A 27,159-nucleotide genomic window follows, 5' to 3' on the forward strand; every position below is an offset into this window, starting at 1 on the left:
CTGCCGTGGGTCAGAGCAGAGCGGAGCAAAGGGAACCCAATCCCAAACCAGTACTACCACCAAGTTCACGCATTCAAAGTATAATTCAGTAGCTTTTAGTATATTCACAAACTTGTGCAGCCATCATCATAATCTAATCTTAGAACATTTTTGTCACCCCAGAAAGAAATACACGTACCTACAGGCTATTGGGTTTGAAAAATGGCGAGAACCTTTCGAGAGCAGCGTGCATTAAGCGCCCACGGTATGCGAGGTGCTTCGTTCACCCTGCCGTGCTTCCTCAGGGAGCCGTTTTGCAGCGAGCAGCAGGGCCAGGCTTCCAGCCCAGGGTATTTGCTCCAAGCTTTGGGTGATTCCCACAACCCGGCTCCCTGACGGGGCTCACGTGAAACCTGTAAGATGGTGGCAGCTTTTGCCCTTTTCTGGGGAGAAAGCCCGTGCTTTCATCCAATTCCCAAAGGGCCCATGACTCATAACAAGGGTTCAGAACCGCAGTGAGGGCCCCGTGGGCTGTCACAGTGCTGGCCTCCCTCCCCCGCCCCAGGGAATGGACCCGATCCTACTCCCCTGTACACATGGGCAAGGAAACTCAGTGAGGGGTAGGGCTCACCCTCACCGGTGCTCACCTAGACCAGTTGTCCCTGGGCCCCCGCCAAGCCCTCCCTCTGCCCAGGCAGCCATGCTCCAGCACCCGCCCTCTGCTCCCCACCTCTCTCCCTCTCACATCTGGCCCACAGCCCACAGGAGCTGCTGCCTGAGGGCTGTTTGCTGAGAAGCAGAGGCTGGTTTTGGTCTTGGCACCTGCCCCTTGGTGGTTGCTCCGTGGGAGAATGGGGGAACAAAGCAGTGGTGTCAGGGCCTGTTCTGGCTCCTCGTTTGTGGCAGGTGGTTGGCTGGTCACCGACTTCAGCTCTCACCAGCCCGATCAATTTCAGGCCTTCAGATCCCAGGCCCTACCAGCTACAGACCCCTCGGGCTGACCCCATCCCACAAGTGTTGTTCTTTTTCAGCAGCTCCTCACAGACCCTGAGGTGGACCTCAGTATTATGCCTTGGCCTCCTGGATGTCTGGGCCCAGGGTCTGAATACGAATCCAGGCTGGCGCTTGGGTTCCCCTCCCCATCCCGCAAGGACAGGACTATTATCCTTAGGGCTGATGTATCGGGTTGTGCCTTCCCTACTCCTTCCTCTGCCCCTTTCCTGCTGGTGACTTGAGGCTGGTCCCTCCCCCTCCCAACCACCAGGGGCCTCTGCAGTCCCTCTCTGGGTTCCTGAAGGCCTAGGCAGAAGGGACTGCCCCACTGCCAGCCACCAAATTTGGCCCCCAGCCCAAGGCGGAGGCAGCGAACAGTGAGTCGCTCTGCCTGATGCAGAAATAACAATGCTAAAGCTAAAAGAGAAAAATAATAGTTGCTGACCTGACTAGGACTAGTGTCAGGGGACAACAGAGCAGAAGTCGACCTCTGAGATCACCCGGTTTGGCCCCTTGGTTGTCTGAGAAAGAAACTGAGGTTCAGAGACCAGGATTTCCCCAAAGTACGGGGAAGAGCACAGTCCCTCATCTGAAGCCTTTTGGGTCAGATATGTCGTGGACTTGGGAATTTTTCAGGTTTTAAAAGGTTACCTCACACCCCAGTGCAGTATGGGCAGCACCTGATAATGAAACACAGAAATATTTCTGCAGCAAAATGTATGAATAGTCACAGGAAGCAGGACAAAGGTGATAATTTGCATCGCATCAGTAGGTCAGTTTGGCCACCGAATAAGGTCAGTTCAGATGTTGCCACCACATGTTATGTTGCAGATCAGGGGCTGAGGCCTGCGGTCGCACAGTAATGGAGGGCACCATGCACTGTGCCAGGGGCTTCCTATTGTGTAATCATCACAGTAAGCCCATGAGATAGAAGGTTTTGCATATGGGGAAACTGAGGCTTAGGTTGAATAAATGGCTTAAGTCACACAAACAGTCCATAATGAATCAGGGCTGAAACTCAAGTCTGCCTGAGCCTGGAGCCCTGCTCTAACCATTGGGCAACACTGCTGGTAGTGGTCCTCCTCAGCCTGGAGCCCCACCTCCTGGTTCCTACCCAGGGCCACTCACACCACAGTACAAGTTTGCATCAGCAGAAGCATCCCCAGATCCTCGGTTTCACCTGAGGACAGCCCAAGACTGGAGGGATGCTGGGGGGCGGGGGCGGGGCCGGGGAGGGCGGGGCCCGGGGCGCTGAAGCCGCTACCCTCTCTCCACAGTACTTCACCTACAGCGTGCTGCTCAGCCTGCTGGCCTGCTCCGTGTTCCTGCAGATCAGCTGCATCGGGAAGCTGGTGCTCATGCTGGCCATCGAGCTCATCTACGTGCTTGTCGTTGAGGTGCCCGGTGTCACGCTCTTTGACAATGCCGACCTACTGGTCACAGCCAACGCCATGTAGGTGGCACCCGCCTCGCGCTCTGCACGGGGTCTGGGGCATTGCAGAGAGGCAGGAAGAGCGGGAGGCTGGGTTCCTGGGCTGCAGGGGGCTTGCCAGGGGAGTGTTCTGTTGCTCCCAGCTCTGACCACCGGGGCAAAGCAACACAGTGTCTTGTTTCTTTCCCTCCATCCCTCCCCCAGTGGTGAGGGTGGCCTCAGAGCTACTAGGTCCCCTGTCCCTCTGCCTCCAGCCTCCTACTCAGTCCTGACCTCAGGCTTCAGTGAATTGTTCCTCTGTCCAGGGCAGCCTTTGATGACCTATTTTCACCTAACTGCCCTTGCGCCTCAGGCCCAGAGGGGTCAAGGTCCAACAGAGCTGGAAAGCAAGGTGTGTGCAAGCAAAAGAACAACCTTTGCTGTTCGTAGGCACTTGTCCTGCCTCGAACCAGACAGTTGGACATACATTATCCCTTTCATCCTCATAGCAACTCAGCAAAGTAGGCAGGGCCACCCTGGACGGTTGGGTAGTTTGTGCACTGCTCAAAGGCTCCTGGCTGTGATGGTGAGCAGTTAAATCCTACAGCCCAGAGGTGGCATGTATGGGGGTTGTGCCCCAGGCTATCTAGCTGGCAGTCAGCCTGGTCATATAGTGACAGATGTCAGATTTCCAGGGGAGGTAGCTCCGTGAGGGGAAAGAGCTCTGATCTTGGGTCAAATTGAGTTTGAATCTCAGCCTCAGACACACATTTGGCTATTTTTCCTGAACCTCATTATTTTTTCCCAGTAAACTGGGAATAGTAATACCTACAGTAGTAAGATGTATGTAAAGTGCCTGATATGTAGTACCTTTCTCTTCCCATTACCATCCCCCACACACACATACATCAGGAAGAGCAAAACACGTGAGTGACAGGTCTGTGTCCCCTGAGAAAATGCAGTGAACTGTACTTTCTCTGAGTTAGAGGAAGGAATCCATTCATCCATCTATCCATTCACTGAAAAATATTTATTGAGGGCCCACCCTGTTCCAGGCACTGAGCTTGGCAGTGAAGGTACAGTCATGGATAAAATAGGCAATAACTCCAGGGTCAGAAATGTTACCTTCTTGTGCAGAGTATCGCCTGAGAAAAGGAAGATGTTGTGAAGGATCTAAGTCAGATGCAAGGAAGAACTTCTCCACAGCTGTGCAGGGCTGTGGGCAGATGACAGGGAGACGCTGTAGCATCATGAGCGGTGCAGGCTGCAGTCCCTTGGGGACAGGAGAGGGAGGAGGTCGACCCTTCTCCCTGTGGATCAGGGCGGGAGCTGGGAACTTTGCCTCCTCTTTCTCTCCTGCCCCACCCCTCCCCAGAGCCCCTCCACTCTTCCTGCTGAAGCAGTCACAGAGAATGGAGGTCCTTTCTGGGTTGGGCGACCCTGGTGTGGCTCTAGGGCAGCACTGTCCACTAGATAAATCATGCAAGCCACAGATGTAATTTAAAATTTTCTAGTAGCTATATTAAAAAGGCAAAACAAGCAATTTTAATAATGTATTTATTTAACCAATATATTCAGAGTATTATTTTCATATATAGTCAGTTTAAAATGATTAATGGAATATTTGACATTTTTCCACACTAATTCTTTAAAACCTGGTATCTATTTTACACTTACAGGACATTTTAACCTGTACTAGCCACATTTTAAGCTCAGTAGCCACATGTAGCTAGTGGCTACCATACTGGACAGTGCAGGTGTAGTGTTTCTCCTCCTCCGGGTGGCAGCGACTGGCTGGGGTGGGAGAGGGGACAGGCTTCAGCCCAGGTGGATGTGCTGGGGGGGCCCCAGGCTCCCAGGTAAGGGCTGGGTGATTTGTGGTCATGGTGACCAGATGCTAATTGGGGCTGGCCTTTCTGCAAGCCTCCCATCCTGAAAGTGACCTTGGATTGGGAAGAGGGGTGCTGTGGGGGGGGGGTGGCAAAGGAGCAGCAGTGGTGGGGGCAGAAGTAGGAGGCGTGGGGAAGCAGAGCTGGGTGTAGAGGGGCACAGCAGGGCTGGGGGGCAGCAGAGCAGGCATGGAGGCTGCTGATGCAGGGAGCAGCCCTGAACAGCCCTCCCCAACTCCTGTTCACAGAGACTTCAACAACAACGGGACCTCCCAGTGGTGAGTTGAAGCTGTTTCTCCGAGTTCCCTGATACAACCCCTGCCTGCCCTTGGCACCGAGCAGCCAGAGGCCACCAGCGGTACCCAGGTGGGAGGGGGCCTTGGTGGCAAGGTGGGTGATGAAGGAGGAGGCCCTCCCCTCCCTTGGTACCAAGGGGGCCTCACTGGGTAGGTGCCCTTCTTTTATGATCTCTCTACCACCCCAAGATGATTTATAGACTCAGTGACCAAGGTCATCAGGATCCACAGGTCATTCCACAGGCCTCAAGCTCTCCCCAGGGGCATGCACGAGATCCTGGGTGCAGGAGAACAGGTGCCCCTTCTGCCACCAGAGGAGAGGAGCAGAGGAGAGGCCTGCAGGGTGTGTAGGTTAGGCCCTGCCTCGGGGCTGCTCCTGGGCAGGGAGTCTACACAGCCTTCAAGGTTTGGGCTCTCTGCTGGGACAGGAGCAGGGTCAGGGACAGCTGTTTTTATTGGGAGGATTAATAATGTTAACAGAAATATAGTCAGACAATAATAGCTACCAGTTTTGGATTTTCTACTACTTGTCAGACACTGTACAAGGAGTTTGCATACAGTGTCTGTAATTCTTGCCACAATCTTGAAATATGGGTGTTATCCCATTTTACAGATTAAGAAACTAAGGTTCAGAGAAGTTAAGAGGACTTGCCCAAGGTTGCCCAAAGATGGTCAGTATGGCCTGCCTGGCTCCCCTGTTACAACCCCTGTCTTGTCAACTGAGAAAGACCTGAGATGTACATGCTGCCTTTTACAAGGGCCTCATTCATCCCCTGATGTAACCAGAGGGAAGCGCCCCAGTGATGGGGGAGAGGGAGCCATCAGGAGAAGAGTGCTGGCTGCTGAGCCGGGGCTGAGCCGGGGCTGCCCACTGAGAAGGCTTCCTGGAGGAGGCACACCTCAGGCAGTTAGAGAAGGAGGGTGAGGATAGGGGGGCTGGAGTGGGAGGTAGAAACAAAGGCCTGAGCCCGGCCTGAAGTGCCAGGACATCTCCCTCCCGCCTGCAGCCCTGAGCACGCGACCAAGGTGGCGCTGAAGGTGGTGACGCCCATCATCATCTCCGTCTTTGTGCTGGCCCTGTACCTGCACGCCCAGCAGGTGGAGTCCACCGCCCGCCTCGACTTCCTCTGGAAACTGCAGGTGGGTGGTCCCGGGCTTGGGGGTCGGGGGTGGGGTTGGGTGGGGCGGGACCCCCAGGCCTCATGGCACTTTGTGAGTGAGCAGTTCATCTGCTGGGCTGGGCTGGGCCTGGGTTCTGCACTGACAAGGCGTCCTGCTCACCAGCTGACCGGTGCCCCGCGTCCCAGCGAGTCTGCTCCCTGCTCTCTGGGGCCAAGAGGCGAAACCCTGGAGCTCCAGACAAACCCACCCTTGACAGTACCTGGTACCGGGACTCTGATGGGCCTGGGAGAGAGGCTCTTCAGCCACAAAGACAGTGGGCATCCAGATGCCAGGACAGAGGGGAGGCATGGACAGGCCCAGTTTGTGGCAGAGGCAGCAAGGAGTCAGGAGGGCAGGGGGAAAACAGTGGCAGGAGGAGAGGAGAGAAGTAGCGGGAGTGCAGTCCTGGGGCCGCGGAGGCGTTAGTGCAGGAGTTGGTGCCAGAGGCTTCTGAGCAGGGCTCGATGTGACCTAAACTGGGCTTGAAGACCCCTCCAAGGGAAGATGGCTGGAAGGGGCATCAAAGATCGTCGACAGGAAGTCCAGCCAGGTGGCTGTGCCCTGGCCTTGATGAGAGGTGGCTCAGGCAGGGGCAGAGGTGCTGGGTGCTGGGTGCCCCGGTGGGGCTGGAACCCAGCCAGCACTCTGCCTTCCAGGCTCTGTGCCCTGCGCCGTGATTGTGTCCACCTGCAGGAGGGGTGCTGCTGGGCCGTGCACAGGGTACTCCAGGTGCTACAGCAGCAGCCCCTATGGCCCCTTCCGACCTGCTGGACCACCTCAAAAGATGCAAGAGAGGGCACCCAAGGGCCCATGAAAAAGCCTGGTCTTGCCTTTTATATATATATATGTTTAGTTTATTTTATTTATTTTTGGCTGTGTTGGGTCTCCGTTGCTGTGCACGGGCTTTCTCTATTTGCGGTGAGCGCGGGCCACTCTTCGTTACGGTGCGCGGGCTTCTCATTGTGGTGGCTTCTCTTGTTGCGGAGCACGGGCTCTGGGTATGTGGGCTTCAGTAGTTGCGGCACACGGGCTCAGTAGTTGTGGCTCGCGGGCTCTAGAGCGCAGGCTCAGTAGTTGTGGCGCACGGGCTTAGTTGCTCCGCGGCATGTGGGATCTTGCCAGACCAGGGCTCGAACCCATGTACCCTGCATTGGCAGGTGGATTCTTAACCACTGCGCCACCAGGGAAGCCCCAAGAGAAAGCCTGGTCTTAGATGGGAGTGAAGGTGGGGTTCAGACCTGTTATTCTAGCCCAGCCGCCTGCAAGGCCTAGCTTAGCCCGGCTTTTTTTGCCTCCCCTGGCCTGGCCCCTGTGTGCAGACCACTTCTTCAGCTCATCTGCAACTCGCTTAGGCCTCCTCCATCCTCTGCTTCCTAGTAATGTTGAGATTAAAGTCTTCGGGCCGGGGCAGGGGGCCCTGGATTTTCACTGGATGCTGAGTGAAGACGGGGGCATCTGGCTGCCCCTGCTATTGGGTGTCTCTGGTGGGGATGCCCTGAGGCTGGGGGAGCATGTTTTCCATGCGGAATGCCCTGGGTTGGGAGGGGCCTCGGGGTTACCCAGTGTGAGGCTGTACCTTCTCTTCTCAGAGAGCAGCCTCCCAGCCTCCTCCCGACTTGCTCACGCCTCTCTTCTTGGGGAAGCTCCCAGGAGGTCCTCAGGTCTCTCCTGGGGGCTGACCAGGCTTTGTGGGGTCCAGGGCCAACGCCCCTCCACTCCTCTGCTCACACCCCCGCCTCCCCCAGGAGCCCCCAGGGAGCCCCTCCCAAGGTGATTGCTGTTGGGTGACCCTGTTTTGTTACAAAGGCCCTGAGAAAGGGGCGGAGGCCAGGGAGGGTGAGCCTGCCACTCCGCATCTTTGTGACCGGCATCTCGGGGCCTTGTCCAGCTCCTGAGGGCACAGGGTCAAACCGAGGCCGCCTGCCTGCTGAGCAGAGTAGCCTGGAGCTTCCCCGGAGCCCCTACCTCTGGCTCCCCGGTGCCCAGGCAATAGCAGCTTTCTTGTAGCCCCGGAAGACCTGGAGGAGCCATGAGGCGGGGTGCCTGTCTCTCCCAGAGAGCTGAAGCCTTCCAGCTTTCAGCCAGGGTGAACCTCCCTGAACCAAAACAGCCAGGGAAAAAAGTGTGTGTTGTGGACAAGACTTCCTCCAGTCCCCTTGGTCTGAGGCCCCAACATCTGCCCAAAGCACTCCCGTTGCCTCCTGCGTCCCCGGCTGCAGCCTGCCCCCATCCATCCCCCCACCGACCCCAGCTGTGCTGAGGGTTTGGGGAGGTTTGGAGACCTAGTCGATGTCAGGCACTTGTATTGTTAGTGTTTCTCTCCACATGTGGCTGCAGAAACAGGTCATTTCCACTCTTTATCTTTCCTCCCTGACTTCCTACCCCACACCCATGCACCCCCCCCATTTTTATCTTCTTTTATGGAAGTTTTAAAAAATAACTTTAAACTTACAGAATAGTTAAAAGAACAGTATAAAGAACGCCACCAGTCCCTTCATCAGATTCCCCAGCCATTTGTCTACATTTGCTCCGTCACCCCCTCTCTCTCTTTTCTGAAACGATGCCCCATCAACCCCCTGAATTCTCCAGTGTCTACCTCCCAAAAGCAGGGACACTCTCTGCATTATCCCTGTGCGAACTCCCAGTCAGGAAATCAACAGCGTCCACCCACAATGCCATCCCACCCACAGAGCTGTTCACGTGTGTCAACTGTCCCAGTTCTGGCCCTGGATCCCATCTGGTGTACCCTATGCATTTAGTTGTCATGTCTCCTGCCTTTCTTCTCCTCTCATGTTTGCCAGTCTTAAAGAGGTCCTTATTCTGTGACTCTCAGTCTAGAGCCCTTGATGTTTCCCATGTCCAGACTCAGGCCATGCCTTCTTGGAGGAAAACCGTGGAAATGACACTGTGCACTTCTCAGAGCATCACCCTGGGGACTCCTCTATGTTGGTCTGTCCCACCCCTGGTGACATTTACCTTGATCACCCACTCAAGTGGGCGTCTGCCAGATTTCTCCACTGTCAGGTCCCCATCTTCCCCTTTGTACTCAATTAGCATTTTGTGGAAAGATACTCTGGTATTACGCCAATATTCTGATCTTCAGCAAACCTCACCCACCAGCCTCTGCATCCATTGCTGACTCCTGCCTGCCAGTGATGACCTATGTCTGTCATTCCTTCTGCATTTGTTAATCGGCATTCTCCTGTAAGGCAGAGTTCTCCTCCTCCCCCTCGCATTTACTTGGTCATTCATTTATCTACATCAGCACAGACTCCCGGATTCCTATCGGATTCAATGGGGTTTACTCTGCGCCTCTCATTATTTATTTTAATGCTTTAATTGTCCTGGCTCTGGTTGGTGTGTCTTCAGTTGGCTCCATCATTCTCTGAGCATCTTCTTACTTTCTGGCACAAGAAGATGTCTGGGGCTCATCACGTACTTTCCCCTCAAAGTGCCCCAATTCTTTTTAGTGGAGAATGGTATTTAGAAACCCAGATCAGGGCACTCAGTGTGCTCACTGTTCTAGGTCCTCTCTGTGGACAAAGCCAGGAAATGTATGTAGGTATAGAGGAACATAGAAACAAACATACACATACACGCATACATATAGATGGATACTACTCTAATATCTGTCTGTTGATATTTAAAACCGTGAGTTTACAGCAGCACCCCCATTGCCAGTGCAACACCTCAGGCTTCTTTGTAGGCTTCTCCCTTCCACGCATGCAAATATCATCTCTGGCAGTGAGAACCTCCCCTTCCATTCCTTTCATCTATTTACTCATTTGCTCGGCGGAACCGACCTCCCACCCACCCCAGCCCCCTTCTCTGCCCTACCATGCCGTCTCCCCCTCACGGCCCTGCTTCCTTGCACACTGGACATACCACACGTGGCACCCCTTCCTCTGATCACTTCCTTCTTCAGGCACCGAGGGCTCTGCACGAGGGCGGGAAGGAAGGGAAATTGGAAGGGAAGTGGCTGACCACTTCCCATTTTGAAAACAATTAAGAAGGCCATGCACACTGTGTGTGTGTCTGCGGGCAGGTGGTGAGCGTGTCTCTACCTGCTATAGGTGTGTCAGCCTCTCTCCACTCAAGCTCTCTGACAGGCTCATGATGCGTCCACCTCCCTCCATCTCCCCTTGTGCTCCAGGGCTTTGGGGAGGGATAAACAATAACCTGAACGCAGGTCCTTGGGATGGGTGAGTGATGGTCCAATCCGCACGCCCAGTCTTATGCAGCAGCCCATTTAGCTGTCGGGTCTGTGGTCATGATGGGTGGGTGCGGTGCTGACGGGGAGGTGGGGAGCCTGGGGTTCTTAGCTTCCCTGAAGCACCTTCACGAGGAACACACCCTAACCCGCAAGGCCCCCTCCACTCGGCCTCAGCTCTCGGGAGAGCCCATTCTTGTCCCCTCCCACAGCATTGAACTTACTAGGACCAGCAAGCGTCTGTGGACCCCTAAGCTATCCTGCCTGGGCAGAGCCCAGCCCTAGAAGCAGCTGGCTGTGCTGCATGTCTTGGGCAGAGTTCCCCAGATGTGGCAGCCATACCTGGCCAGGGCCTCTGCGCTTGGCGTGCGTCCCCAGCCGCGTCTCTGCTCCCTGAGTCCCCACCCACAGCCTCCACAGCCACCCTGCCTGCCATGTTGGGCAGAGGCTCTCTGGGAAGGCACGTGTCACATTTCTGCCACCTGCAGGCTGATCCGAGGAGCTGAGGCGCTCCAGCGTCCCCAGACATGTGGGGAGCAGGGGTGGGGGCAGTCAGGTGCATTTTCAGAGGCAGATGGACCAGCTGGGCTCCTCCACGGGACAGCAGGCGAGAAGCAGGGGATTCCCGCTCCAGCCTTCTCCCTCTGGCACACCCGTTCCTGAGCAGGAGAAGGTGGCCCTTATTTATGGGGAGGGGGGTGGTCAAACTGTCCCACCTCATAGGAGCAGAGGTCACCTGGCAGGAGGACCGCCCCCAGGCACCTGAGGGTCCAGGAGCTTCCTCGGGTGTGATCCCCATCCTTGTGGCCACATTTCCAGTGGCTCCAGGAATGCAGTGGGTCCTCTCACCTCAGAGGCAAGGCTTAGACCCTGAGCCTTAGGGTCCCTGAGCTTTCTCCTTCCCTGCTGGACCCAGTCCTGCAGGTGTGCCAGCTCCTTCCCTGTAGGCAGCCACCGCCTACCGGGAGATCCGGGGCCCTGAGAAATAGTCCTGGCCCTTTTGGATGTTCTAGTTGCAGTGAATAGAAGGGCCTCCATGTGTAGTTAGGGAAGGCCCAGGCGGGCTGGCTGGATCCTTTAAACAGCCCTGCCAGTGATCCTTTGCCTGCCTGCCTGCCTGCCTTACCAACACGGCCACCCCCAGTTCAGGGGGCCATTTCGTTTGCCATCGAGGGGAGGAAGCCTGCAGACTCCAGTCTGTACCCCCGTGTCCCTTGAACACTCTGGTCATCTGGCTCGTCGCATGCCGAGGTGCAGGACTACCTCTGTGCTTCAGCCTGTGGGCCACTGTTGGCCTCTTGACCCGAGGGCTCTGCACTGCCCCTTTATCCTGGAGAGTGAGCTTGTCCCAGACCCAGGACCCAAGCTAGGGGAGAACCAAAGTCATCAGTGATGTCCTTGTCCCGCCCAGGTGGGAACCTCGGGGTACCTGCACCTCCTGGCCCTGCGGGTTGCGTCTGGCCCTGGGATGAGTCAGCTCTCAGGGAACCAGGGAGAACGGGCAGTGCTTCGAGCCCTTTCCTCTGTGGTCAGTCTGCTAAAGTGATTTTTCTCAAACCGCCTTTCCGATCACATTTCCCGATATGAAGGGGAAAATGGAAGGTCGAGGAGCCTTTGGGTGGCTGGAGAGCCATTTGGGTGTGGTTTTGGACCATCCCTTTACCCTCCTGCCTTCTCCTCATCTGGGGCAGACAGGATCCTTCCGGCCTCTCCTCCGGGACCTGTGTCCACTCAGGGTTCCCTCCTTCAGGATCAATGCTCTCATAGGCGTCGCTTTCCAAGAGGTAGGCGGGAAGAGTTAGCTACCTACAGATCTCTCTTTTCTGTTGGTCAAAGTAAGAGATGCTCTTCATAGAAAACCAGGAAGTAGAGACAGCAGCGAGGATGCAAAGTCAGCAGTTGCTGAAATCTTGGGCCTGCGTTGGCACGTGGGCGGATTGCACTGCCTTTTCTGAGCAGCACGATGCTTGCCCTCCCTCTGACCGAGTCCTCTGTCCCAGGCCACCGAGGAGAAGGAGGAGATGGAGGAGCTGCAGGCCTACAACCGGCGGCTGCTGCACAACATCCTGCCCAAGGACGTAGCCGCGCACTTCCTGGCCCGCGAGCGGCGCAACGATGAGCTCTACTATCAGTCGTGTGAGTGTGTGGCCGTCATGTTCGCCTCCATCGCCAACTTCTCCGAGTTCTACGTGGAGCTGGAGGCCAACAACGAGGGCGTCGAGTGCCTGAGGCTGCTCAACGAGATCATCGCCGACTTTGACGAGGTGCGGCCGGGCCCCGCCGCCCCCTTTCCCATCACCAGATGTGAGCAGAGGCGTCAGGCGCTCTGTATCCCAGGCACTGTCACAGGCACCTGCATACATTTCCTCCCCATCACCACGTCACGATGGGGAGGACGTGGCCCCCGCACGTTAAGCGTCCTGCCTTGGGTCACTGCCTGCAAGCGGCAGAGCTGGAGTTCCAGCCCAGCTGTTTGAATTCGCAGTCTGTGCACGCTGGCTGCCCCATCGAAGCCCCGCCTGGCTGACTCGTCCCCATCACCCGCCATTCCTCTCATGCCAGCTAGGACTGGATGGGGCTCAGGCTGGGACTCAGCATTTGAGCGAGTCCGAGGGAGGAGGAGTTCCCAGGCTCCAGGAGGAGGCAGGACAAAGATGCAAAGCCCTGAACAGCAGAGGCAGAAACAAAGACATTTTCTTCTTGGTTTATTACTCCCTTGTTGAGCACCCAGTGTGCGCCACCTGGGGATGCTGTGACCAGTAGAGCAGTCTCGGGGCTGGGAGCTCACCGCCTAGTGAGCGTGAGAGGGACGAGCCCAGCGGGAATACAGGGGCTGGGGCGTGGAGTTGGGATCAGGCAGTGTCAGAAGCAGGCCCCGAGACTCCCGGGCGGCGGGGTAACTGGAGTTGGCTGCAATGGGTGTGGACAGGCTTCCGGCAGGTCCTGGAGACAGGAGGAGAGTGTCCTGCTGGACAATGGTGAGGAGGTCTCCCTGGGAGGGATGGAGACCTGAGCCGGGAAAGGGGAAGATGGCTGCCAGTCCCTGTCGGAGGACAGAGCCCCAGAGGTGACTAGTGACCTGGCCCCGGGGGCTCTTGTACGGGGCTGGGCTCACAGATAGCCCACAGCCACTAGACAGCCACAGGGTAAGTGCTGGAGAAGCCCAGACTGTTGGGGAGCACCAGGGCTTTGCACTGAGTTGGTGACGGAAATGGGCCCCCTGTGTGAACTGAGGCGACAAGAGGGGCCGTGCTGCTGCACTTCCCTGCAGACCTCAGTGCCCAGCTTGGGGGTGACCCAGTTTGTCCTCCATCTGTCCAGATCATCAGTGAGGATCGGTTCAGGCAGCTGGAAAAGATCAAGACCATCGGCAGCACCTACATGGCCGCCTCGGGCCTCAACGACTCCACCTATGACAAGGTGGGCAAGACCCACATCAAAGCTCTGGCTGACTTCGCCATGAAGCTGATGGACCAGATGAAGTACATCAACGAGCACTCCTTCAACAACTTCCAGATGAAGATCGGTGAGCCCGGCCTGGAGTCCCGAGGGCTTGTTGGGACTCCCACCCACCATCCCCCCTGCCGCCACCATGACCCAGTCCAAGCAGAGGCTGACACTGCAGTGTGTCCCTGCCCGAGGGGTGGGGGTAGGCCCCCATCACACAGCAGAGTTCTCCCAGGGCCTGGAGGTGCCTCCTCTGCATGGTGGTAAGCACTGGACACCCTCTTTCCGAGTTCCTGCCTCTCCCACTCACTGTGCCTGCCAGAAAGGCTTTGTGGGGGGATGCTGTGCGCCAAGGGCAGAGGGGCCCCCAGTGGGAGAGGCGGGAGCTCAGAGACAGGTTATCACTGAGCTCCAAGTGGTTTCTGTGCACACGTGAGCACGATCTTCTAGGTGCTGTGAAAGCTCTTCTGGTCTACGCGAACTGGGGAAAGAAATGGTGAGGATGTGGAGATAAGTCAAGTCCGCATATCTTCCCTGGATCCCTTCTTTGTCAAATGCCTTGGCCCTCGCTGTGTGGCTTTGAGGAGCTTCGTAGATGCTGTGGTGTCCTGGAGGCAGGGCTGCTGCAGGAGAGAGTGGGGAGCTCTGAGCAGAGGCCCTGGGTCAGTTTTAAAACAGGCAGAGCCATACTCTACTTGTTCAGAAAATCTTTGAACCAAAACCCTATATAATTTTTTTTCATTATTTGTATTAATTTTATTATTTTATTTCTTAATTGAAGTATAGTTGATTTACAATATTATATTAGTTGCGGGTGTACAACATAGTGATTCAATATTTTTATAGATTATACTCCATTTAAAGTTATTATAAAATATTGGCTATATTCCCTGTGCCGTACACCTTTTGGTATTCAATTTTGTTGTTTTATTACCCCAACCTTTTATTCTGACACATTTCAGCTCCACAGAAGAGCTGAAAGAATAGCGCAGAGAAAACCCACGTACATCAGCACACTTGCCTGTTCGCTCCCCTGCTATATCCACAAAATGATCTCAGAATCACAACTCTGTGTTGCTTGATAAGGTTCAAGGTGTCTCAGCAGTTTGTTTTTTTAGCATGTATCTTGCCAAGGATGCCCAGGCTTTCAGAGTAAGTGTTCCTTTTTCAGAAGAAACCGCTTTGTCGAGCATTGCTCTCTCCTCCTGCTGAGGATGGTGGAGGTAAAGAATGCTTTCCAAAAGGGCAGACCTTTGTTCTTGTCAAAATTTTACTGTATGATCGACCCCCCCTCCAAGAAATATCTCAGGCCAAAAATTATTCAGATTTCAAATTTTGTAAAAAAGGAACAGAGATTCACCAACAAAAATACTGGTGTTTCAGTTCTACAAATTAGCACATTAGACTGAAATATTGGATTCCTAAAAGTCAATATTGTGATCATGCATGTCCTCAGGAGACCTTTCGTTCCGGCCCGAGTGCTGGGAACTGGGCTTTCCCCGAGGAGCTGGCCGTGTGGGCCTGTGGACACATGCCTATGGACTGGACCAGGTTTTCGTTTTGCATCGGCTGCTGGAAAGCCAAACCAGATCCAGCTGGGGGCCTGCTTTAACCGACGGGCAGCCTGTGCTTCTGTGTTAATGTCACTCTTGGTTTCCTGGGATGTTGCCATTCTTATTTTCCTTTCACCCCATCTCCCTCATCCGCACTCTTCTGCACTTTTCTCCCAGTGTGTACTTATTTCTGTGAGCTGCCCCAGCTCCTTCATTGGACCAGGACTGGGGACTGAGTGGCAGGCAGATAAGTAGCTGGGCAGGCAGTTGGGAGCCTTGTGTGGCAGATCCCGTCCTACAGACTCAGGAACGTCTTCCCTGGGGAGCGTGGCTTTTGGCCAGTGAGGGCGACAGTCCAGCCTGGGAATAGCACATGAGGTAAAAAGCTACATGTGGTTTGATGGGACCAAAGAGGAGGGTCGTGGAGGAAACAGTTTTGAAAACTGATGACATTTCTGACTTAGTGAGTGGCCAAGGGGTGTATGTGGGAGCTTCTGCTGTGTTCGTGGGCCTGCTGCTCACACACAAGAGTTAAGCAACAGTGAGGCTTAATAAGGCACAGTGTGAGAGACAGTTTATGTAATAGGAGGGAGCACCCTGGGGCTTGGAGATGGGGCAGGAAATGTCTAGCGAATGCCGGTTGAGGCAGATGTGTCCAGGAAGGACTTCGCCAGGAGAGAAGGAGGAAGGACACTTGAGGTGGAGACCAGCACGGCAGAGGCTCAGGGGCAGGGCTGCTCAGTGTTGTCTTGGGCGGGACTGGGAAGGCGGACAGACCGGAGCAGAAGCGTAGGAGAGAGATGCAGAGGGAGAGCCCATGTGGACGGTGCGGCAGCATCACCGCCCTGGCTCAGAGGCCTGAGGGAGGATTACCTGGAGAGAGGAGACTCTGGGGGCAGGGAGGGGGGCTAGGAGGTAGGTTCTAAGAACGAGAATGGTGGCACCCCTGAAACAAACAGAGGAGCAAGGAAGAAGGAAATGGCGAGTCTGGTATATTGAGTCCGAGTTGAAGGTGAAAACTTAAATGCCACCGAGAGAGGGAGAATTAAGGAAAGGCAATCAGACAACGCAGAGGTTACTGGAAACTTTGAAGAGGGCAGTCTAGCGGTGGATTTGCAGGAGCTGAACGTTGCCTGGGTGGCGAGGACACAGGAGCAGCGGCTATGTGATTGGGTTCCTGTGGTCTCAAGATAGCAAGCATGCGATGGGAGCAGAGCAGTGGCAGCTGTGGGGTTAGGCACAGCCTCAGGGCGGGAGGACCCTGGGTGTCTTCAGGCCAAGAGTCGGGGGTGGGGGGGAACGGTAGTGAGGGCAGGCAGGGCAAGCGTCAGTCTGAACCCTGATGAGCACTCTCACTTCTGTCCCCTGCAGGGCTCAATATCGGCCCCGTAGTGGCTGGGGTGATTGGGGCCCGCAAACCTCAGTACGACATCTGGGGCAATACAGTGAACGTGGCCAGCCGCATGGACAGCACCGGCGTGCCCGACCGCATCCAGGTGAGTGCAGGAGCACCCCTGTGGGGACCTCTGTGTGAGGCTAAGTGGTCTTCCGGCAGGCCGCCCGCTGTTCCCAGTCAGAATTTCCGCAGCCAGATTTGAGGGTGATGGGGCAGTTGGCGCTGGTATCTTGGAAGCTTGGAGAACACAATTGTGTTTTGGTCCGTCGGTACCTTGGACAGATCTTCTACCCTGTGCAAGCCCTCTACTGGCCACAGAAGGAACTGGGGGGGATGAGGGCAGCCAGCTGCAGATGCCAAGCCACCAGGCACGCAGAGCGGACACGAGGCGGCCGCAACGAGCAGGGTCTTGCCAGATGGAGCCCACAGCACTCAGGGCCTAGCTGTGAGAACCAGACGAGGCCACTGGTCCCGGGATGGCGCTCCCACCAGCCTCAACAGCCAAGGCGCCTGGCCAGAGACCTGGAGACGTTCTCCCCTCTTCATCCTTTGCGCTGGTGCTTGGGATTCCCAGGCCTGCTGCTCTTCAGCCTCTTTTCTTTGTTTTTCTCAGGCCTTCCTTGATTCTTTCTGCTCCAATCTGACACAGAGAGGCCCTGGACTGGGCTCTAGTCCGACACCCCCGGGTCCCTGTGAGGCTGTGGCCGGTCATTTAGCCTCCCCGGCCTCGGGGGCCACTGTTAAGGTCCTTGCTCACACGGACGCTGCTTAACCGGCCCCTAACTTCTCTCCCCTGGGGGGCCTCTGAACAAAGGGGCTGGCCTGTGGGTGCTGCCTGAGGGCCCTGGCCAGATGGCCTTCTCTCACCTCCATCCCTGTGCCAAAGCGGGGGGCGGGGGAAGGGACAGCAGGATGGGAGTGGGGGTCCTCAAGGGAGATGGGGAGATAGGATGAGTGTTTACAGAGCCTCCAACCCCACCCACAGACAGGTGTGAGGGGCTCAGTCAGTAACCACAAGACAACCCAGCACCTCGCCTTTGCATGGGGCTTACCTTTCACGGAACATGCTGCCCCCTCCTCCCTGGTCCGACAGCAGGCGTGTGATGGGGGCGCTGGCGGGGGGCGGGTGCTGGCGATGCTCGGAAATGGCTCTTGGATCACCTTGGGGTGAGGCACTCGTCGTCCTGCTGCTCCTGTGCCCCCTGCTCTGGCCCTTCGCCCTGCAGTAGTGCTGTGTCATTACTGAAACCACCTGTGAGTTCTCCTCTTTGTTCCAAAAGCCAAAGCAGAGACAGGCATCTGAAGTGAATCCGGGCTCTCGCCTTTATTAGCTACGTAACATCGGGCAAGTGACTTAGATTTTATGAGCCTGAGATCATAGTTCTTACCTCACAGGATGAAATGAGATCAGCAGTGGTTCTCCAACTGTCTGTGGTGAAAAACTGGTTTCTAGAACTTTCTGATCACTCAGGAGTGAGACTTTGGTAAACCCTTGGGCACTGATTGTGGGGAGTCAGACGGCTGTGAGCTCCTGAGCGCCTCCCCTCAGCGTCTGCGTTTCTCCCACTGTGGACGATGGCAGGCAGTTTGCGGGCCGCAGGCACACGCGAGGTGCTCGCCACGCCACGCAGCAGGGGTGGGTGCTGCCGTCCTTCCCGTTTCTGAGGCTCTTCGTTGGACGAGCCGCCCCGCAGGGGCACGCCGCCCATCCTTCCGAGTCGGAGGCAGTCAGGGCTCAGGTCATGAATGGCCTGTCCTCTCTCCTCGTTTGCCTCCTAGGTCACCACAGACATGTACCAGGTGCTGGCCGCCAACACGTACCAGCTGGAGTGCCGGGGTGTGGTCAAGGTCAAGGGCAAAGGCGAGATGATGACATACTTCCTCAACGGAGGGCCCCCGCCCAGTTAGCAGCCGCTGCGTACGCCAGGCAGCCTGGCCTCCAGAGAAACGGTGGAAGCCTCGCTCCAGCCCACGAAGCCGCCCTGAGATTTTCCACTTTGACTCCAGAAGCAGCTTCTGCCTTGGCGGGCGGGCGGTCTCCGTCCCAGGCCCCGGGGTGCCAGCGTCCTGCGAGCACCAAGCTGACCAAAGATGTCTCCCCCTGTAGTAGACGCCGCCAGACTCGGTCGGAATCTCGTTTTCTAACGGGTGCTGCGGCGCGTGCGCGGGCGGAGAGGCGCCGCTGGAGGGGCCTGGGCGCGCGGCATCTCTGTGTGCGGCGCCGCGGGAGCACGGCCTCGGCGGGCGGGAGGCGGCGCCACCTGGCCTCGGGCCCTGGGGCTGCTTTTCTATGTGAGCCGTTAAACTTCAGACCGAGGCCGAGGCCCTGCTCCGTGGTGGAGGGGGCCCGGGTCAGGAGTGCTGGCTTTGGAGGGACCGAGGCCTTCCTCGCGGGCTCCTCCCACACCGACACACACAGCCGGTGCCCCTGGAGGGGGCAGAACTGCGAGGGGGAGGCCAGAGGCCCCGGAGCAAGGAGTGGCGGTTCTGAGAAAAAGAAAATATTTATTAAATAAAACAAAACACGTTTCTGTGCCCTTCTTTAGACTATGCTAGTTGTATGCGTGTAAGAAACCCACAGGCAAAGCAGGATGCCACTGGGGAGGGAGGGCGGGGATCCCAACTTGTCTTTTTGTATTTTTTACTTTGTATTATTGAAAACCTTGGAGATCTAACAAATATACCAAATTCTATATTTTGTAAATTCTCTATATTAGAAAACAGCTGTGCACAGCAGGGCATTTGTGCTCATTTGTACTGTACGTATGTCAGTGTACTGGAGTGTGTGTGTGTGTGTGTGTGTTTATGCTGCGGAACTGGTCTCATTCAGGACACCTGTTTCCCTCACTTCAGATTTCCCCAGGTCCAACCAGAACAGTGAGCATGTCCTTTCGGGGTACCATAGGTAGGAAGATGCATGCACACATTACCCCACCTCTCTCTCTCTTTCACACACACACACACACACACACACACACACATCACTTCCCCTAAGTAAAATGCAAACAAAATGAAAAGAAGACAAAAGCTTCTTTCCCATCTCAGGCCAAGTCGGAATCAAGGGAAGCAGCCTCAACCTGCCGTGGACAGCTCGGCCACCTTCCACCTTTCCACTCCCTGAGATGTCAGCGTTTGCTGCCTGCAGAGAGGCAGCTTCTGCAACTCTGAGAGCTCAGCTGGTGTTGGGGGTGTGAGGAAACCTCGCCTGCTTGGCTCCTCTGCTGGCCGAGGTGCAGGTGGCTCTCTCTGGAGATGATCCCTCAGACTTGGGGATGTAATGTGCAGCTCTCAGGCAAGGAAAGGGCGGTGGCCTTGCTCTCCACCTGCAAACCAGACAGAGGAAAGAGTAGAGGCCAGCTTCCGAGTCCATGGGGCAAAGCTAGCAGAAATTTCGTTTTGTCTGAGTTTTGTTTTGGGGGGAGGGAGCAGTCAAATATACGAAGAAAAAGCTCTATTTTTTATACCCTATGAGGGAGGCATTTGGGAAATGATATACTATTATAGAGACATATTCAAACAGAATCCTTTGGTCCTGTGCCCAGATCTTCTCGTTGCTTCTCAGGGCAGCATTATTCTTACCTCCAACATGGGCTTGAAGGAGGTGAGGAGGCAGCTACATGCCAGCTGCGAAATGTTACTTTGATGCCCACCTGCACCACCTCTCACTGGACACTAGCACCACCCTCCCCTTTCCACACACTGTCTCCCACCCCAGTTTGAACACAGCTCTGAGAAGCAACGCTTATGGACCTAAAACTGGCAGCCTTAGTCTCTCTGTGCTTTTGCTGCTCCAGCCTCTGAATTCTGCATCACGCCTCTTGCATCTGTCACGAGGGGCCGGCTCTCTCCCTGGTGTTGTATTCAAGTCCCTGACCCCTCCATATGGCCCGCCAGTGGTGCTGGGTTTTCATTTTGCTCCCAACCTGAGTAATACGTGTGCTGAGTTTCTCCGGCGTTTCCCCTGTTGGTCATGGCCTCCCTGGCCTTGTGGGGACCCATCCTCCCCATCCCGGCAGTGACTGGTGACAACGTGTAGTGCTAGCTCTTCATTCCCTCCAAGGGGTGTGCACACTTTTTATCCCTGCTCTTGCAAAAATGAATACAATTATGATTTCCCATGGAAATTGAAAAGTCTATTTAACTAATTTAACTATTAAACACTTTCACTGGTAACGTGTCCTGGTCTGATTTACATCTTGGGCCGTGGGCCTGGCTCCAGCTGGAAGAACAGTGCACTCAGCACAGGAGAGGCACTGCGGAGGGAGCCTCAGAGGGTGGAGAGCGCCCCTGAGTGGACACAGCGCACTGCTGTGGCGAGAATGTCAGCTGAAGACTGCAGTCATTGTAGCAGCAGGTGGGAGAACGCTGGTGACCTTGGACTGGTGACCTTTGACATGCCAGGGTGCAGGAGGCTGAGGGATGGAGAGATGAGGAGAGGGGCCAGGGGTGAAGGGGACAAGGGATGGAGGATGGAACCAGAAAAGATCCAGGGTCAAGGGGAGGATGTTTTAAAACAGGTGAGCCAAACATGTTTCTTTGCTGAGTGAATGAAAATTGAAAATACAAGAGGGAACACAGATCATCGAAAGGACCCAAGTAGGTGGCAGTGGGGGAGATGTAGGCAGGAGGTGAACTGACTTGACCTGGATAGCTAAGAACAAGGGCTACCATTTATTAGGCACTCTGTGTGCCAGAGCATGGGATAAGCACACTACAAACATGATGTCATTTAATCATCCTGGCCACCGCATTTCACTGATGAAGAAACAGAGAGGTTGAGTTACTTGCCTAAGTCCACACAGCTGGTAATTAACAGATGAGATTAAAGCGGGCCTGTCTGGTAAGCCCACGCAGGGGAGTAAGTTCACATGTGTCCAGGACTCCTCCTCCCCTGAGAGGAAGGGAAAGGGGGTAGGAAGCCAGGGGACACTTTTCAGCAACTCCCAGCTGCTGCACCCATCAAATGCAGGGTTATATTTGGGTTCAGGAAATAAAACGAGAGGGGCTTGGTCAACTTAAATTGAACACAAGTGAAAATGAAGGAACCGTTGAAAGACACTTCACTGGGGTTCATTGCAAAATGGCCACATGGGGACACAGATGTGGTAGTCCTGGTCCTAGGCAGGTCTCCTGCCCCAAAGAGAATAGGCATTAGGAATTCAAATGTGCGTGGTGAAGGATGTAATTGCATAGAGCTAAAGTTTAATTCGAAGATCTTTTCAGGCTGGAGTGAAACCATGGGTAATTGTTAGTCAATTCCATTTCACCTGTAACCTGCCTTCGCTAATCAAGGTCATTTTAATTGTTGCTACAAAAGACTTGCGTGTCCTCCAATCTGCACGTAGCCGAAACAATAACATATTGGCCCGAGTTGTTTTCCAGAAACTTAGAGTCAGCTGCTTCTGGTTCAAGCTGAGCTGGTTAAGACTCTTAACCACCAACCCTTCAACTAGGCATGCGCAAGTGACCTTTTGACCGAGCAGAGGCCTGTAGCTTAGTTACGCTTGCGCAGAACAAGGATTTTTGCACCTTTCTCCAATCACCTTTCCCCACACTCCCTGGTTCTCATACCGCCCTGCTTCTTTATTGGTTATCCTATATAAATACCCCGAGCCCCTTGCCTTGGGGAGGTGGGTTTGAGGTGTGTTCTCCCGTCTCATCTCTTAGCTGCCTTGCAAATAAACCCTCTGTCTGCTGCAAACCTTGGCGTCTCAGCGTTTCGGCTTGCTGTGCTTCGGTGAGTATGAACCTGGTTCCGTAACAGGTTTGGTGAGCCAGCCAGAAGGTAAGTCCAAACGGAGTTTTGCCCATGGTTCATCAGCCCCCTGCCAGTATTGAGAGCCTGTAGACAAGTCCAAGTAGCTGCCTGGGCCATTTGTTCCAGGGGCGACCTCTCCCACCCACTACCCCGGATTTACCCGGGGAGGCGCCGCTGACCTCCGGCGCTTAGTTTCGTTTTGGAGTGAAGGAACAGTTTGGAAGATGTCTTTTGGATGAGTAAACCTTGTTAAAGAAACATACCTGTGCAAGCCTGACCAGATCATGGGCTGGAGGCCCACCTGGCGGGATTGTGGCAGATGAGGTAAAAGGTTACAGCTGCTGAGGGACCCTGAACCTGGGTTAAAGGCTTGGGACTCCCGCGGTTTTGGTTTGGTTTTGTCTTGGTCTTGTTTATCCATGTCTGTGTTGGGTTGTCTTACTTATTAAGAACTGGCTGTTGGGGGTTGAGCTTCTTGGTGACCATAGCAAGGACTGGTAGAAAGATTTTGTTGCTGTGAGCACCTGGCAGTAAAGCCCCTTCAAAATCGGAAATGTTAATTCAGTTCCCTCTTGCAGCCTTCTAGGCTGCGTTCTCCAAAACTGGGGAGATCTCAGTTATGAATCCATGGAAAAGAAAAAGATGCTATTTTTTGGTAACACTGCATGGCTTTAGGCCTAAGACCAAAATGGCCTGAAAATGGATCCTTAAATTATGATACAGTTTTTTTGACTTTTATTTTATTTTTTTATAAAACAGGTTCTTATTAGTCATCCATTTTACACACATCAGTGTATACATGTCAATCCCAATCTCCCAATTCATCACTGGCCCCTAGCTTGACCATCTCCTAAAAGCTTAATAATAGGTCTGGCATTCTGTGTGCCCCCTCAGGATATGTCTTCTGTCTACACTTTGATTACCAATCTAGGGCCTATGAATGCCTTGACAGCTGACACGTAGGTGGTATTTGATTACTGGGATTGTGGAAAGGGAATGTCGCCTGCCATTCCAGTTCAAGAATCAAGCTACCAGTCACGACAGCCACTGCCTGTTGCTCCCATGGTGTGCACTGAGGGGAATTCAGTATGGAAAAACAGGATGCATGTTGTGCTTTGGATGATGGCCCTATATAGTAAAGATGCATATCTAAGGGATAATTTGAATGAGCCCAGACTCCAAAGACCCCATATAGCCAAAACAATTTTTTTTGAATTTTATTTATTATTTTTATACAGCAGGTTCTTATTAGTTATCCATTTTATACATATTAGTGTATACATGTCAATCCCAACTCCCAATTCATCTCACCACCACCAACACCCCCACCACCACTTTCCCCCCTTGGTGTCCATACGTTTGTTCTCTACATCTGTGTCTCAATTTCTGCCCTGCAAACCAGTTCATCTGTACCATTTTTCTAAGTTCCACATATGTGTCTGAATATACAATAATTGTTTTTCTCTTTCTGACTTACTTCACTCTGTATGATAGTCTCTAGATCCATCCACGTCTCTACAAATGACCCAATTCCGTGCATTTTTATGGCTGAGTAATATTCCACTGTATATATGCACCACATCTTCTTTATCCATTCATCTGTCTATGGGCATTTAGCTTGCTTCCATGTCCTGGCTATTGTAAATAGTGCTGCAATGAACATTGGGGTGCATGTGTCTTTTTGAATTACAGATTTCTCTGGGTATATGCCCAGTAGTGGGATTGCTGGGTCATATGGTAATTCTATTTTTAGCTTTTTAAGGAACCTCCATCCTGTTCTCCATAGTGGCTGTATCAATTTACATTCCCACCAACACTGCAAGAGGGTTCCCTTTTCTCCACACCCTCTCCAGCATTTGATGTTTGTAGGTTTTCTGATGATGCCCATCCTAACTGGTGTGAGGTGATACCTCATTGTAGTTTTGATTTGCATTTCTCTAATAATTAGTGATGTTGAGCAGCTTTTCATGTGCTTCTTGGCCATCTGTATGTCTTCTTTGGAAAATGTCTATTTAGGTCTCCTGCCCATTTTTGGATTGGGTTGTTTGTTTTTTAATATTGAGCTGCATGAGCTGTTATTATTTTGGAGATTAATCTTTTGTCTATTGATTCGTTTGCTAATAATTTCTCCCATTCTGAGGGTTGTCTTTTCATCTTGTTTGTACCTTCCTTTGCTGTGCAAAAGCTTTTAAGTATCATTAGGTCCCATTTGTTTATTTTTGGTTTTATTTCCATTACTCTAGGAGGTGGATCCAAAAAGATCTTGCTGTGATTAATGTCAGAGTGTTCTTCCTATGTTTTCCTCTAAGAGTTTTATAGTGTCCAGTCTTACATTTAGGTCTCTAATCCATGTTGTTTATTTTTGTGTATGGTGTTAGGGAGTGTTCTAATTTCATTCTTTTACATGTAGCTGTCCAGTTTTCCCAGCACCACTTATTGAAGAGACTGTCTTTTCTCCATTGTATATCCTTGCATCCTTTGTCATAGATTAGTTGACCATAGGTGCGTGGGTTTATCTCTGGGCTTTCTATCCTGTTCCACTGACTTATATTTCTGTTTCTGTGCCAGTACCATATTGTCTTGATTACCGTAGCTTTGTACTATAGTATGAAGTCAGGGAGTCTGATTCCTCCAGCTCTGTTTTTTTCCCTCCAGACCGCTTTGGCTATTCAGGGTGTTTTGTGTCTCCATACAAATTTTAAGATTTTTTGTTCTAGTTCTGTAAAAAAAAAAAAAAAAAAAAAAAAAAAAAAAAAAAAAAATGCCATTGGTAATTTGATAGGGATTGAATTGAATCTGTAGATTGCTTTGGGTAGTATAATCATTTTTACAATATTGATTCTTCTAATAATCCAAGAACATGGTATATCTCTCTATCTGTATCATCTTTAATTTCTTTCATCAGTGTCTTATAGTTTTCTGCATATAGGTCTTTTGTATCCCTAGGTAGGTTTATGCCTAGGTATTTTATTCTTTTTGTTGCAATGGTAAATGGGAGTGTTTCCTTAATTTCTCTTTCAGATTTTTCATCATTAGTGTATAGGAATGCAAGAGATTTCTGTGCATTAATCTTGAATCCTGCGGCTTTACCAAATTCATTGATCAGCTCTAGTAGTTTTCTGGTGGCATCTTTAGCATTCTCTATGTATAGTATCATGTCATCTGCAAACAGTGACAGTTTGACTTCTTTTTTTCCAATTTGTATTCTTTTTATTTCTTTTTCTTCTCTGATTACCATGGTTAGGACTTCCAAAACTATGGTGAATAATAGTGATGAGAGTGGACATCCTTGTCTTGCTCCTGATCTTAGAGGAAATGCTTTCAGTTTTTCACCATTGAGAATGATGTTTGCTGTGGGTTTGTCGTGTATGGCCTTTATTATGTTGAGGTAGGTTCCCTCTGCCCACCTTCTGGAGAGTTTTTATCATAAATGGGTGTTGAATTTTGTCAAAAGCTTTTTCCTGAATATTGAGATAATTATATGGTTTTTATTCTTCAGTTTGTTAATATGGTGTATCACATTGATTGATTTGCATATATTGAGGTCCTTGCATCCCTGGGATAAATTCCACTTGATCATGGTGTATGATCCTTTTAATGTGTTGTTGGATTATGTTTGCTAGTATTTTGTTGAGGATTTTTGCATCTATATTCATCAGGGATATTGGTCTGTAATTTTCCTTTTTTGTAGTATCTTTGTCTAGTTTTGGTATCAGGGTTATGGTGGCCTCATAGAATGAGTTTGGGAGTGGTCCTTCCTCTGCAATTTTTTAGAAGAGTTTGAGAGGATGGGTGTTAGCTCTTCTCTAAATGTTTGTTAGAATTCACCTGTGAAGCCATCTGGTCCTGGACTTTTGCTTGTTGGAAGATTTTTAATCACAGTTTCAATTTCATTACTTGTGATTGGTCTGTTCATAGTTTCTATTTCTTCCTGGTTCAGTCTTGGAAGGTTATACCTTTCTAAGAATTTGTCCATTTCTTCCAGGTTGTCCATTTTATTGGCATAGAGTTGCTTGTAATAGTCTCTTAGGATGCTTTGTATTTCTGCATTGCTGTTGTAACTTCTCCTTTTTCCTTTCTAATTTTATTGATTTGATCTCCCTCTTTTTCTTGATGAGTCCGGCTAATGGTTTATCCATTTAGTTTATCTCCTCAAAGAACCAGCTTTTAGTTTTATTGATCTTTGCTATTGTTTTCTTTGTTTCTATTTCATTTATTTCTGCTCTAATCTTTATGATTTCTTTCCTTCTACTAACTTTGGGTTTTGTTTGTTCTTCTTTCTCTAGTTCCTTTAGGTGTAAGGTTAGATTAGATTGTTTATTTGGGATGTTTCTTGTTTCTTGAGGTAGGGTTGTATTGCTATAAACTTCCCTCTTAGAACTGCTTTTGGTGCATCCCATAGGTTTTGGATCGTCGTGTTTTCATTGTCATTTGTCTCTAGGTATTTTTTGATTTCCTCTTGGATTTCTTCAGTGATCTCTTGGTTATGTAGTAATGTATTGTTAGCCTCCATGTGTTTGTGTTTCTTACATTTTTTCCCCTGTAATTGATTTCTAATCTCATAGAGTTGTGGTCAGAAAAGATGCTTGATATGATTTCAATTTTCTTAAATTTACTGAGGCTTGATTTGTGACCCAAGATGTGATCTATCCTGGAGAATGTTCCGTGTGCACTTGAGAAGAAAGTGTAATCTGCTGGTTTTGGATGGAATATCCTGTAAATATCAAGTAAATCTATCTGGTTTACTGTGTCCTTTAAAGCTTGTGTTTCCTTATTAATTTTCTGTTTGGATGATCTGTCTATTGGTGTAAGTGAGGTGTTAAAGTCCCCCACTATTATTGTGTTACTGTCGATTTCCTCTTTTATAGCTGTTAGCAGTTGTCTATGTATTGAGGTGCTCCTATGTTGGGTGCATATATATTTATAATAGTTATATCTTCTTCTTGGACTGATCCCTTGATCATTATGTAGTGTCCTTCCTTGTCTCTTGTAACATTCTTTATTTTAAAGTCTGTTTTATCTGATATGAGTATTGCTACTCCAGCTTTCTTTTTGTTTCCACTTGC

General features: G+C 52.0%; 1 protein-coding gene across 4 annotated transcripts in view; it reads left to right on the plus strand.

Moving 5' to 3' along the window:
* The window catches only part of ADCY5 (adenylate cyclase 5), a 157,402-nt gene extending 136,890 nt beyond the window's left edge, over positions 1-20,512 (plus strand). For 2 of the 4 annotated variants that reach the window (XM_073804160.1, XM_073804163.1), the window contains exons 15-22: positions 2,250-2,425; positions 4,521-4,550; positions 5,576-5,708; positions 11,940-12,203; positions 13,261-13,465; positions 13,837-13,882; positions 16,311-16,435; positions 18,115-20,512. In XM_073804160.1, coding sequence (XP_073660261.1) covers positions 2,250-2,425; positions 4,521-4,550; positions 5,576-5,708; positions 11,940-12,203; positions 13,261-13,465; positions 13,837-13,882; positions 16,311-16,435; positions 18,115-18,851 — 1,716 coding nt within the window. In that variant the 3' untranslated portion in view covers positions 18,852-20,512. Of the gene's footprint in view, positions 1-2,249; positions 2,426-4,520; positions 4,551-5,575; positions 5,709-11,939; positions 12,204-13,260; positions 13,466-13,836; positions 13,883-15,116; positions 15,316-16,310; positions 16,436-18,114 lie in introns of those variants that run through there. The other 2 variants (XM_073804161.1, XM_073804162.1) reach the window with 2 other exon arrangements.
* Positions 20,513-27,159: the final 6,647 nt, after the last annotated feature.

This window comes from Tursiops truncatus, chromosome 4 (genome assembly GCF_011762595.2).
Source record: "Tursiops truncatus isolate mTurTru1 chromosome 4, mTurTru1.mat.Y, whole genome shotgun sequence".
Classification (NCBI taxonomy): Eukaryota; Metazoa; Chordata; class Mammalia; order Artiodactyla; family Delphinidae; genus Tursiops; species Tursiops truncatus.